Below are 13449 nucleotides of genomic sequence, written 5' to 3'. Positions count from 1 at the left end.
TCTGAAGCTGGCTTCTGTTGTAGTGACTCCAGACATGAAATGTGGGCTTCCCTGGACCATTTCCTGAGAAGGTCAGTTACGTTCAGATAGACGCTGCACTTCCTGCATAAAGAGAAAAGGGAATCCTAAACCAAATTTGTTATCATATGTGTGTGGAGATAACCCCCTTCATGTGTCATACGTTGTCTATTTGTTGCAAGTTTATCTCTATACCGAGCCCAGGAAAGTTCATCCCTTGCTTTGCATTCATAGTGTCTACTTACACAACTTGCTTATCTATTAGTAGTCAGGTGACTCTTGCTCCTTTCATTTATAGAAGACTACTGCAATGTTGTTGCTTCAAAACAGAAAATCTGCTATTGCTCCTAGATACTGTGTTTGTGTTTTAACACCTTGGCTTCCACCTCTTTTTCTTGGGCCTGCAGCATCTTGGATATTTTACTTTAAGAAGATTATCTGTATGGCATTTTCCATTTTTTTTTTAATTTATTAAAGTATAGTTGATTAGCAATGTTGTGTTAATTTCTGCCTTACAGCAAAGTGACTCAGTTACAGATATATATATATGTGTGTGTGTATATATATATATATATTCTTACTTTCATATTTATTTTGACTCTTTAAGCTAAGTGGGTCAGTATGGATTTACAGCAGTATCCCCATCTGCATTCTAAAATATAGTTTTTGTTGGTCTTCAGCCAAATTAGAAAATGAAAGGCAGAATAATGTATATGTGAAGATATATAGTAATATAAGCTAAATTGGCTACACTTTATTCTGTTTTTGTACTTTTCTCTTACTTTTGGTACTAAAATATTCTCTACTTTCTAAAGTGATATCTACAGTAGAGAGGGAGCAAAAAAGTATTTTCTTGACAAAAGTGTAAGTTGGCGACTGTAGTGTCTCTCTAAAATTTGTGGCCTATGAGATGAGAAATTTCTAAAGATTCGACCTGGTGGAGAAACCATTGGTAAAATTTTGAGTCTGTCTAATTAGCCTTTCTCTTTAGTTTTTACATCTCTAAAATGGAGATATATACCTTTTTCTACTTCAATGGATTGATGTTGGGAAGTAAATAATAGTAACACAGGCAAAGACTGGTTGATAGGATCTACTTCAAAATGATCCAGCGTGGCACTTGGGGATAGGGCACATATAGATACCCAAGATTGGCCCTAAATGGGTCATTATTGAAACTGGCTGGTCAGTACATGGAGTTCATTATATCATTATCAGCTTTGTTTGAAGATTTCCATACTGAAAAGCTTTTCCAGAAGTGAGGCTGTTTAGGAGACTGGTCAAGGTAATAGTTTGTCCTTTGAGAACTGGTATTTTTGCTGCTTTTAGTAAATAAATGGTTGCCCTGTTGAATTCTGTCTGATATGATCTGTATCTGCTTTACACCAGATAACAGCCAGCGTGTCTTAACTGAAGAGGAAACAGGAAACTGGGACTCTAACAGGTCGTTTCATTCTCACTCCTGTGAGGATCCTCAGAGGAAAGCCTCCTCTACTTGCTTTTTTTTTTTCCCCTTCACATCTGCCTGTCTAGAAGGAAAACCCCTCCTCCAGTCAGTCTAGCCTGTTTCTGTTCTGCCCAGGATCCATCAACTTCAGATCCTAATTTGGTCTCCTTCCCGCTCTTCCATCATATTTCCATCAACATCCTCACACTCTGGAGTATCTCCTGTCTTTAAAACAGAACAAAATAAAATTATCCCTTGATTTCACCCCCCAGCCCCAGTCTGTGGCCCCGCTCTCTGTCTCCTTTAATTTAACCCGAACCCACACCTGCCTGAAAGAGTTGCCATAGACTTGCTGTGGCCTCATCCTCACCCAGCACCCACTCCTCTCACACCAGGGTCTGCTCTTGGCAAGGCCACCTGCAGGCCTCGTGTTTCCTCTCAGCGGACGTCCTTTTTCCCCATCCTACTCTGCATCAGGGAGCTAGAGATCTACAAGACACTAGCCTTCTGGTTTCCTCTCTCAGGGCCCAGTCTCTCTGTCAGCTTTATCTCAAATCCACCTTCTTCTCTGTCCTTTGCCACCAACACAGACTGAATTTTTACAGGAGCTTTTTTTAAAAAATCAAGGATTATTATAAATGAAAACCGAGCTTATGTATTTTATATACACAGCTGATTGGATACCTCAGAGTGCCACATGTAAGGTTCGTGTTCTGTCAGAATTTAATGTTCCTCAATACTTCGTCGCCCTTGGGAGAATTTTTATGCTTTCTCTTTTCTGATAATGCCACACTTCTCTTTTTGCCCGGGCTGCCTTGACATTCCCAGGCAAAGGCAAGCTTCAACTCCTTTCCACTCCTTACTCTAGCAACGCGACAACTCAGGATTGGCATTAACAAGGGAGGGCTGATGGGAAAGACACAGGTTTGGGTGTCTTAGTTGGACTTTAAGTCCAGTCTTGCCACTGTGTGTTTGTGAGGAAGAAACTTTGAGCCTGAAACGCCTTGTCTGTAAAGTGGAGATGACACTTACCTCACAGAGTTGGTAGGTTTATATTTATAAATTATAGAAACTGCCTCAAATCCTTTTTGGGAAGAGCATATATAAATAAAGGATAATGGAATGTTTAGTTACTTGGGGAAAAACAGTTGGTTGAAAGCATACACAGTTTTAGAAGAGCTATCAGATTTCTCCTTGTCAAAAGTTTCACGTGTTATCTCAGTATTTGAAGCGTCAGTAGGCCTTCTCTGACCCGCCTGTCTGAATACCTTCTCCTCCTCCATCACTCTGTTCCATGACTCAGCTTTGCTTTCTTCACAACACTGGTCACTATTTGAAAATATCTGTATGTCCTCTATTTTGTGTCAGCTAGTTGGCTTCCTGTCTGTCAAGATTTGCCCCTGCACTCTCAGTCTCTAGGGCAGCACCTGCTTACTTGAATAAATGGAGGGTGCATGGGACATTTCAGGTCACTCCTTAGAAACCTGAAAAGGAAAATGTACTCTCTCTGGCACAAGTTTTGTTTTTAAACCATGCTTTAGGAAAATGTGACCAAAGCACCTGTATAAAGTAAAACTGTGTATAATATTTTAAAAGTAGAACTTTTGAGCTGAAATAATTATTATCTTAATCGTTAATGACTGGCTGTCTAGAGAAAAAAGAATATTTTCTTTTTCTCTTTTAGGTCAAAGGGCCTCCTGAAATCAATTTAGTTCTGTACCCTCAAGGCCTGACTGGTGAAGAAGTGTACGTAAAAGTGGATTTGAGAGTGAAATGCCCACCCACCTATCCTGATGTGTGAGTTCATTTATAAGTGTGTGTGTTAGTCTCTCAGTCATATCCGACTCTTGCAGCCCCATGGACTGTAGCCCACCAGGCTCTTCTGTCCATGGAATTCCCGAGGCAAGAATACTGGAGTGGGTTGCCATTCCCTTCTCTAGAGGATCTTCCCGACCCAGGGATCAAACCCAGGTCTCCTGCATTGCCGGCAGATTCTTTACCATCTGAATCACCAGGGAAGTCTGTTTATAAATAGCTTTGATGTGATTTCAGTTCTCTGTTTTGAAAACAGAGGAACAGGTTGAAGTTAATGGTATTTTTTCCTTCTGGCCCCCATTCCATTTAAAATTTTATTTCCTATCACCTGCAATTCATCAGAACTACGTCAGCAATAGATGTTTTCCTGAAGCCCGTCTCCTGTTAGGTTGGCTTCTAGTTAATCGTCTCTATGGGTGGTAGTGTTTGCTCCATGACTAATGTTTGCTTCTTCTGTTAACTTTTGTTTGTTTAATTTTTCACAAACTAGGAAGAGGAACAATTTAGGGGGAAAAAAGATAAAGGTGCAGTGACTATAAAAGCCTTGTGTACTTAGTTTTAAAGTACAGTTTACATTAGGACTTAGAGTAGCCTTCCGAGCCTAGTGAGACCTTGACTTCCAAGTAGAAAAGGATTTAGTCTCCCTCTTTCAGGGTCGGGAAGATGGCAGGGTGTGTAACATCACTGGCCTCTACCCATTAAATGCCTAAGAGTTTTCCAGTCAGTGAGACAGCCAAAAGCCTCATGTATTTCTAAACTCCCCCTGAAGGTAATAACACCTTGGGTTCAAATCCAGTAGTAAAACAAAAGCATTAGCTGTCAAGGCTCAAGTAATCTTCATTTCAAGTACCATGCATATTCCATGTAATTTTTCCCAGACATTCCATGTATAAAAGCAGATTTGGCCTGGATGATGTTTTTTTAATTGAGCTTGTTGTGCAGGAAGCCAGTGAAGGAAAATGACAAGTAAAAGGATGTACTGCCTTACCTGGTGGGTGGTAAATGTATGGAATTTGTTACCTTAAGAGGTGATGGAGTTTATGAAAATACAGGTAGGTCAAGATGAGCTCCCTGAAGTTAGTAACCCAATTTTAGCCCAACCTCTGTGCCCAGGGTAGAATATAGTAGACATTCAGAAAGTTAATTTATGCATTAATTGAAAGGTAATTAATTTTATGAAAGAGAAACAAGACAGTGCCTCTCTAGGTCTTACCTTTCCTGACACCAAATAGGTGGTATCTTTTCTGACACCAACTGGGTATCTGAACAATTCAGTTCAGTTATGACACTAACTGTCCATAGTTGTTGATAGCGGAGTTGGGGGCTTAGTGCCATGACGAGACATGGATGCCAGTTGCAAGTCCCAGTACTTCTGATCAACTGGCTATAAATTTGCATGTTCCTGTGACCCCCTCCCCCCGCCCCAGGTTTGATAATTTGCTAGAACAGTTTACAGAACTCAGGAAGGCTCTTACTGGTTTGTTATCAAAGATACAACTCAGGACTGGCCAGATGGAAGAGATGCTTAGGCAAGAAATATGTAGAGGGGCACAGAGCTTCTTTGCCTTCTTGACATTGACTGATGTCACCTTGGAGGGGGAACATAATTACCCCTGGTTGAGAACCACTGTGTTAGAGAACTCATCAGGTAAATCTCAATGTGTCCGTATCATTTAAGAAACAGCATGCAAGTGTTTAAAAAAGTTAAAAAGTAAACATTGTAATATCAGCTACATAAACTTATGAATTATGTACCAAGGGCATGAAGAGAACATTGGAAGTTTTACAGTGTTTAATTAGTGTTGCAGATGAATTTTTCGCTAATCTGTTAATATTGCTCTATAATGACTGCTTGATTTTTTTTTTTTAAATTATGTAAGTCTTGACTTGGGGAAACATTCCTATCTTTTGAGATAATATCATGCCAGGAAAACTTTCCTTTTCTGCAAAATAGTCCTTTATACCACTGTGAGAAAGAGAATCCTGGATTAAATGGACCTTATGTAGACTTTCGCTAAGATTTCCATCTATCCAGGTAGATGATGACTGTAGTAATCTATCATAATGAAGCATTGAGAGAATGCATAGATAAGTGAATAGTAAAGGCTTCACCAAGGTAAAATGCCATGAATTACTCAGAAATGCTTGGTGGGAAGTGATGAATCATTTTCTCATCTGTAAAATTAAATAAAGCCTACTTAATCTCAAGAGTTGTTATTGGATGTGTTGTGGTTGGAAATAAGAGGAACCCCAAGGGAGGGCTGATTGTATTTTCCTTGGGTTGAAGGTGTTGACTGTTAGTTGTGCCCTGTAGAGATGAAGAGTAAGGTAGGCATCCTTGGAATAGCAGTTTGCAGAGTGTGCATGACATGAGTGAGTGAGCTCATTTCTAGCAGAATGAGTTCCTGGGACACAGCCTGTTGTAGGAGTACTAGATAGAACACTGTGCCTCCATCTCACACATAGTTATCCTTATCCTGCTTTATGCTGGGAACAGACAGATGATCACAGAGTGCTTAGACCCTTGTGGGTGAGCTGTCAGAGTTTGCTGATGTTAGGGGGCAAGCCAGGATCGAGCATTACCATAAAAGGGAGTGCATGGTGAAGTTACTAGGCTAGAATCACACACAGAGCTGGAGTGATTTTTTAAAAGGCAGTAAATAGTAGTTGATGTTAGAAATTTGAATCAGATTGTAAAGCTGAAATCAGAGACAGAAGTTGGAGAGACACCTGATTGAGCCCCAGTAAGTCTGGTCCTCTTGGGGTGCAGGGCACTCAAAAGCCCACGCTGACACCTGGCCAGCCCATTTCTGCCCTACAGGCTGCAGGCAACTCCATGTTGAGTGCTGTGTCAACAGAGTTGCTGGAGTAAAGTTGAAATCCTTTTGAGATGAAAGGAAATGTTCTAGGGGTACTGAGAAGTTCACAAGTGAGGCCCTTATGGAAACCCCAGGCTCCAAGCTTGAAAATTAGCAAATATTAATGCAAACAGTCTGTAGTTTTTAGAGTAACTCTTTTTTCTTTCTTTTCCAGAGTCCCTGAAATAGAATTAAAGAATGCCAAAGGTCTGTCAAATGAAAGTGTTAATTTGTTAAAGTCCCGCCTAGAAGAAGTGGCCAAAAAACACTGTGGTGAGGTATGATTTGTAAAACTGAAATTATGACAGAATGATAAAGATCTCATCATGTTCACTAGTGTTTGCCTTCCAGCCTTTTCTTTGGCTTAAAGGCTTTCCCATTGCACCTCAGATCTAACTTTCACTAGAATGTTCTGGTTTTTATTGGTATCTACAAAGGGGAATATTGCTGTTTGGATTGCTTTAATTAACAGTACTTATGAATTACAAATTTTAGAGTGTATATAAATAGTATTGTTGATATTTAATTCTTTTGGAAACACTCCATATGAAACTGACCAGACTTTTTGCACACTTTGAGCCTGGCATCATGACCTCATCTTGACTTGAACATTTACGTTGGAAAATGTTTGCAAACAAGTGATTTCTGACCAAACTTTGCCACATCTCCCCTTTTCATATCAGAAGAACTAATTGTTTACTTCTCAATAGTTAGGGACTCACTGTCCTCCATCAATGTCCCTTTTATACCTGCACATTTACACCTACATCAGTACTGATGCTTTTTTAATCCTCTGACATCAGGGTCTGCATGAGCTCCTCTTTGGGTGAGAACTCTCTCTGGAGGGCCAGGCTGGGTGACCTCTTAGGGCGAGTATTACGGTCTGTTCCTTAAGCCCACTGAGTATCCTAGGTATAATCCATCTTCTCCTCACTTTTGTGTAAGATTATGCAGTGTTTTTGCCTGTGCACATCACTTTTAACTTATCCTATCCTATAAAAACTGAGAAGAGTTAAGTAAGAACTAGCCCTAGGCCTCTATGTCACTAGGAAAGTGACTGGACAAAATTTCACTTGCATTCCGTAACACAGTGAGTTACAGTGTGCCCTCTGGGGTGTTTTTTGACCCTGAAATCTTTGCCCACCTAAGTTGTGTTTCCAAGAACTTTAGCGATTGTTGTGGTACATAAAGTGATTATAGAACAGCTTGGACAAAAAAATAGGCCTTGGGAATTACTACAGAGTTCTTTCTAGTTTAAGTTCTTTCTAATGTAGTCTAATGTCTAACTGAAAAATAATATGGAGTTATATTGAAAATTCAGCTACAGAATCCTCTGGTTTTTTGGATTCATGATTTGTCATTTTTTTGTAAAGTTCTTTGCTGTGCTTGATTTGACTTTTATAGTGCAGTATTATATAATATAACTGTTACATAATCGTCATGCAAACTCCAGGAGATAGTGAAGGACAGGGAAGCCTGGCGTGCTACAGTCCCTGGGGTTGTAAAGAGTTGGACATGACTTAGCGACTGGACAACAGCGATATAATCATCATGCTATACATTAGATCCCCAGAACTTACTTATTTTATAACTGAAAGTATGTATACTCAGACTGAAAGTATGTATACTCAGACCTACATATCTCGCCTTTACTCTCACCCACCAGTCCCTAGGTAACAACCATTCTAGTCCCTGTTTCAGTTTTTTTAGATTCTACATGTAAATGATATCATGCAGTATTTGTTTTTGATTTATTTCACTTAATATAATGCCTCAAGTTCCATTTGTGTTCCTGCAAGCAGGAGGATGTTCTTTTTCATGGTTGAATATTTCATTGTGTATGTATATTTATATCACATCTTTATTCACTTTTTCATTGACACTTAGCTTAGCTATTGTGAATAATGCTGCAATAACGTGGGAGTATAGATATCTCTTCAAGGTCCTTTGTTTTCATTCCCTTTGAATATGTACTCAGAAGTTGGATTGCTAGATCAGATGTAGTTCTGTTTTTAATTTTTTGAGGAACCTCCATACTGTTTTGCAGACTGGCTGCAACAATTTACATTCTCACCAAAAGTGTGCCAGGGCTCCCTTTTCTCCACACCCTCACCAATACTTGTTGTTCGCTGTCTTTTTGATGTGTGAGGTGATAGTTCATTGTGGTTTTGATTTGTGCTTCCCTGATGATCAGTGATGTTACATATCTTTTAATGTGCCTGTTGGCCATTTGTATGTCTTCTTTGGAAAAATGTCTATTGTGTTCCTCTGTCCATTTTTTAATTGGATTGTTTGGGTTTTCTTTTTTATTTTTGCTGCTGAGTTGTATTCTTTATATATTTAAATATTGACCCCTTATCAGATATATGATTTGTAGATATCTTCTCCCATTCTGTAGTCTGCCTTTTCATTTTCTTGATGGTTTCCTTTGCTGTGCAGAATCTTTTTTTTTTTTTTTTTTGCTGTGCAGAAATGTTTGATTTAGTCCCACTTGTTTATTTCTGCTTTTGTTGTCCCATTCACCCCAGCTCCACCTTTTTTTGACTTTATTTTATTTATTTATTCAAATTTGTATTACAGTATAGTTGATTTGATTTACAATGCTGTAGTGATTTCCACTGTATGGCTACATATACAGTATCCACTGTTTTTTGGATTCATTTTCCCTGTAGGTCATTACTGACTTTTGAGAAGAGTTCCCTGTGCTATACAGTTAGTCCTTACTAGCTATCTATGTTATATGTAATAGTGTGTACATGTCAATCTCAGTCTCTCAATTTATCCCTCCTTCCCCCCTCTCTTTCTCCCTTGGTAACCAAAAAAACATGGAATGCTTCATGGATTTACACGTCATCCTTGCACAGGGGCCATACTAATCTCTGTATCTCTCCAGTTTTAGCATATGTTCTGCTGAAGAGAGCACATTGTTTTTATTTTAGATTATACTTTTTAATGGCCAACAAACACACGAAAAGATGCTCAACATCACTAATTATTAGTGAAGTGCAAATCAAAACTACAGTGGGGTATCACCTCATACAGGTCAGAAGGGCCATCATCAAAAAATCTATGAACAATAAATGCTGGGAGAGGGTGTGGAGAAAAGGGAACCCTCCTGTACTATTGGTGGGACTGTAAATTGGTACAGCCACTATGGAGACCAGTTTGGAAGTTCCTTAAAAAACTAAAAATAGAGCTACCATATGACACAACAGTCCCACTCCTGGGCATATACGGAGAAAACCAAAATTTCAAAAGGTACATGCATCCCAGTGTTCATTGTAGAGCTATTTACAATAGCCTTCACATGGAAGCAACCTAAATGTCCATCAACTGAGGAATGGATAAAGAAGATATGGTACGTGTATACAATGGACTATTACTCAGCCGTCAAAGGAGTAAATTGTGCCATTTGCAGAGATGTGGATGGACATAGGGAATGTCATAGAGTTAAGTAAGTCAGAAAGAGAAAAACAGATATAGTAGATGAATGCATATATATGAAATCTAGAAAAATGTTACAGATGAACTCAGTTGCAAAGCAAAAATAGAGACACAGATGCAGAGAATAAACATGGATACCAGGAGGGGAAGGGGAGTGGTGGGATGAATTGTGAGATTGGAGTTGGCATATACACTACTGTGGATAAATGGATAACTAATGAGAACCTACTGTATAGCATGGGGAACTCTATTCAGTGTTCTCTGGTGACCTAAACGGGAAGGAAGTCCCAAAAAGAGGGGATAATGGATACAGATAGCTAATTCACTTTACTGTACAGCAGAAATTTAACACCACATTGTAAAGGAACTATGCTCCAATAAAAATAAATAAATTATACTTTTTCAGTCAGTTCAGTCATGTCCGACTCTTTGCAACCCCATGGACTGCAGCATACCAGGCCTCCCTGTCCATCACCAACTCCCAGAGTTTACTCAAACTCATGTCCTTTGAGTCGGTGATGCCATCCAACCATCTCATCCCCTATTGTCCCCTTCTCCTCCCTTCACCTCCTTCTCCTAAAATATACTTTTTATATTGAGATAGTTGTAGATTCACATGCACTTGTAAGAAATAATACTAAGAGAAGCCATGTATTCTTTACTCAGGTTGCCCCAATGGTAACATTTTTGCAAAACTGTATTATAATATCATAAACAGGATATTGACATTGATATAGTCAAGATACAGGATAGTTTCATCACCACAAGATCCCTTTTGTTGCCACCTCCTTATATCCCCACTTCCCTGATAGGTAAGTTGGTAGAGAATCTGCCTGCAATGCAGGAGACTCCAGTTCGACTCCTGGGTTGGGAAGATCTGCTGAAGAAGGGATAGGCTATTCGCTCCAGTATTCTTGGGCTTCCCTTGTGCCTCAGCTGGTAAAGAATCCACCTGTAGTGTGGAAAACCTCATTTCTATCCCTGGGTTGGGAAGATCCTCTGGAGAAGGGAAAGGCTACCCACTCCGGTGTTCTGGCCTGGAGAATTCCATGGACTATATATATAGTCCATGGGTGCAAAGAGTCAGACACAACTGAGCAACTTTCACTTTCTTTCCTTATATCCCCACGCCCTCCTTTATACCCAGCAACCATTAATCTGTTCTCCATTTCTATAACTTTCTCATTTCAAGCATATTATATAAGTAGCGTCTTAGTATGTAACCTTTGGGATTGGCTACCTCCCTCTCATCTTCATTCTCTGGAAGCTCATCCAGATTGTCACATGTGTCTATAGTTGTGACTTTTTATTGCTGAGTATTATTCCGTCTTATGTCTATATAAGATATTTGTTTTGCCATACACCAGTGAAAGACATCTGAATTGTTTCCAGTTTGGGTGTGTTAAAAATAAAGCTGCTCCAAACATTTACGTTAGAGTTTTGTGTGAACATGTTTTCATTTCTCTGGAATAAATGCTCAGGTGTGCACTTGTGGGTGTATGGTACTATGTGTTCATTTTTTTAAGAAACTGCCGAGATTTTCCAGATTGACCATTTTCCATTTCTACCAGCAATATGTGAGTGATTCAGTTTCTCCACATTCTTGCCAGCATTTAATGTGACTTTTTTATTTTAGCTCTTCTAATAGAAGTTGTGATGGTTAATTTTATGTGTCAGTTGGCTAGGCCATGGTACCCAGATATTTGACCAAACACTCCATATGTTTCTGTGAAGGTATTTTTTAGATGAAATTAACGTTTAAATCAGTAGACTTTTAGTTAAGCAGTTTACGTAATGTGGGTGGGCCTCACTCAATCAACTGAGGGCTTTAAGAGAAAAATACTGGCCTCCTTGGAAGAAGAGGGCATTGCCAGGAGATGGCCTTTGGAGCTGAATCAGCTCAGCCCTGCCTCACCAGCCTGCTGGCCTACCCTGCAGAATTTGGACTTAGCAGCTTCTATAATCATATGAACCAATTCCTAAATCTCAATCCATTCTTCCCTTTCCCTTCTCCCTCTGTCTTCTCTTCTTCTCTCTACAACATACAGTCAGCTCCCTGTATCTGTGGGTACTCCATCAGCACCCATCAGCAGTTGGAGTCAGGCAACCACAGATGGAAAATATTCATGAAAAAGAAATCCAGGAAGTTCTAAAAGCAAAACTTGAGTTTACTGCATGCCAACAACTATTCACGTAGCATTTACGTAGTGTTTTCATCCTAGAAGGTGTTGTAAGTAATGTAGAGATGATTTGAAGTGTATGGGAGGATGGGCATAGGGGATATGCAGATACTGCATCATTTTATATAAGGGACTTGAGCATCTGTGGATACCAAGGGATGACTTTGTGTGTGTGTATACACATACACACACACACACACAAACACACACACGCCTCCCTTCTATTTGGTTCTGTTTCTCTGGAGAACCCTGACTAATAGAGATGTGTACTATGTCATGAAGCAGTGTCGCTGCTATAAATAAGGAGGTCGGGGGGCGGTGGGGGGGGGGGTTCCTGATAAGGTGACATTTGAGCAGAGGCCTGAGAGATGCAAGCCAGTGAACAGTGTAGATGTGGGGATGAGGAGGACAAGAGTCAATGTGGAGAGTAGCTCTTATTTACATCCAGTCTTATATGATTTATCAGATTTGTATAGAAAATGCTAGTGAATTATATAGATTAGCAAAAGAAAAGTCCTCCACTACCTGGCTCCTGGCTTCTTTCTCATGTAGAAATGGTTTTGTAATAGAGACTGCCTTCTTTCACCAGCTTCCTGTAAGAGAGCTTTTCATACAGTAGCTTGCCTCTTAGATTCTAGACTAGTGTTTCTCAACTGTAAACAGAAATATATCCAATGAAAGCCACAGCTTCTAGTACAATAAAAAAAATACAGCTTCCTCCAATCATTGCTGTATATATGTGCTGCCAACGATCTCTGTGATTTCTCTCAAAAAGAGAAAGGTGAACAGCAGGAGAACTGTATATTTTTGTGTACAGTGACATCTATTACTTTCTACCACCCTGTTAAGTCCTTTTAGAAACAAGAACTTTCCATCTACTGCTTTGTCATTGAGGAAAAAGAAATTTCAGAGTGGTGGTCTTCGTCTGCAGAAGGCACTTGGCTGTTTTAACCTCTTTGAAGTTGGGGTAGTTGGTCAGTGTGGGTCCCAGAAACATGTGTTCTGTTGATTTACCAACCAAGCTACAATTTATGACTCCAAGGGGCTGGGGAAAAGTGGCTTCCTACATTCACATCTGATGTCTGAGAGGGGAGGCTTTCTCCTTTTGATACTGTGAATGCTTCCCTAAGTGGAAATGAAATGCTTTCCAACTATTGATCCACCTTCTGCTGGCCCATTGCTAGCAGGAAGAGAGTGAGGCCTTTAAATGTTTGCATGTGTACCCAACTAGGATGTTTTCAGTAGGGTTCATGAATAGGTGAAAGCACTCATGTTAGCAATGATTATTCTCTGCTCAACTGTCATTGTATAGGCAGGTTTTCCAGTCAGGAATGTAGTTTTTACTTTTATGCAATCTTAAAAATCTTAACTATATTGTCAGATTTATTTATATAGAAAAATATTTTAGAAGATTTATTATATAGAAAATGCCAATAAATTGGACTACAAAAGTGATGCTTTTTATTTACTTAGATAGTGTTCTGTCTTGATAGCAACATAGTGAGATGAGTGCTGAAAAGCTTTTTCCTGCTGTGGTCACCTCCCATAACTGATTTAGAATGCGTCACATCAAAATGAATATCATCATTGTGAATGGTCTCGGATGGTCTGCATGTTTCTCTGTAGTCTTGCTGTTGGACCCTGTCTTCCCATCACTTGACCATTTGTGGTTGATTTCCATCCATGT

The 13449-nt window shown here is 39.6% G+C and overlaps 1 protein-coding gene and 1 non-coding gene across 2 annotated transcripts in view; one reads left to right on the top strand and one right to left on the bottom strand.

The window, feature by feature from the left end:
- EIF2AK4 (eukaryotic translation initiation factor 2 alpha kinase 4) overlaps positions 1 to 13449 on the top strand; it is a 101831-nt gene that overhangs the window by 12644 nt on the left and 75738 nt on the right. Inside the window, exons 2-3 of the mRNA XM_068966743.1 lie at positions 3150 to 3262; positions 6314 to 6416. Of these exons, the coding sequence (XP_068822844.1) occupies positions 3150 to 3262; positions 6314 to 6416 (216 nt within the window). The remainder of the gene's footprint in view (positions 1 to 3149; positions 3263 to 6313; positions 6417 to 13449) is intronic.
- LOC138074684 (U6 spliceosomal RNA) lies at positions 8958 to 9059 on the bottom strand. Its single transcript, XR_011144509.1, has one exon. It is a non-coding gene; the product is annotated as a U6 spliceosomal RNA (small nuclear RNA).

The sequence above is a fragment of the Capricornis sumatraensis genome, chromosome 2 (genome assembly GCF_032405125.1).
Source record: "Capricornis sumatraensis isolate serow.1 chromosome 2, serow.2, whole genome shotgun sequence".
NCBI lineage: Eukaryota > Metazoa > Chordata > Mammalia > Artiodactyla > Bovidae > Capricornis > Capricornis sumatraensis.
The sequence above is the reverse complement of the archived record's forward strand: the minus strand, read 5'-3'. Positions and strand labels throughout refer to the sequence as shown.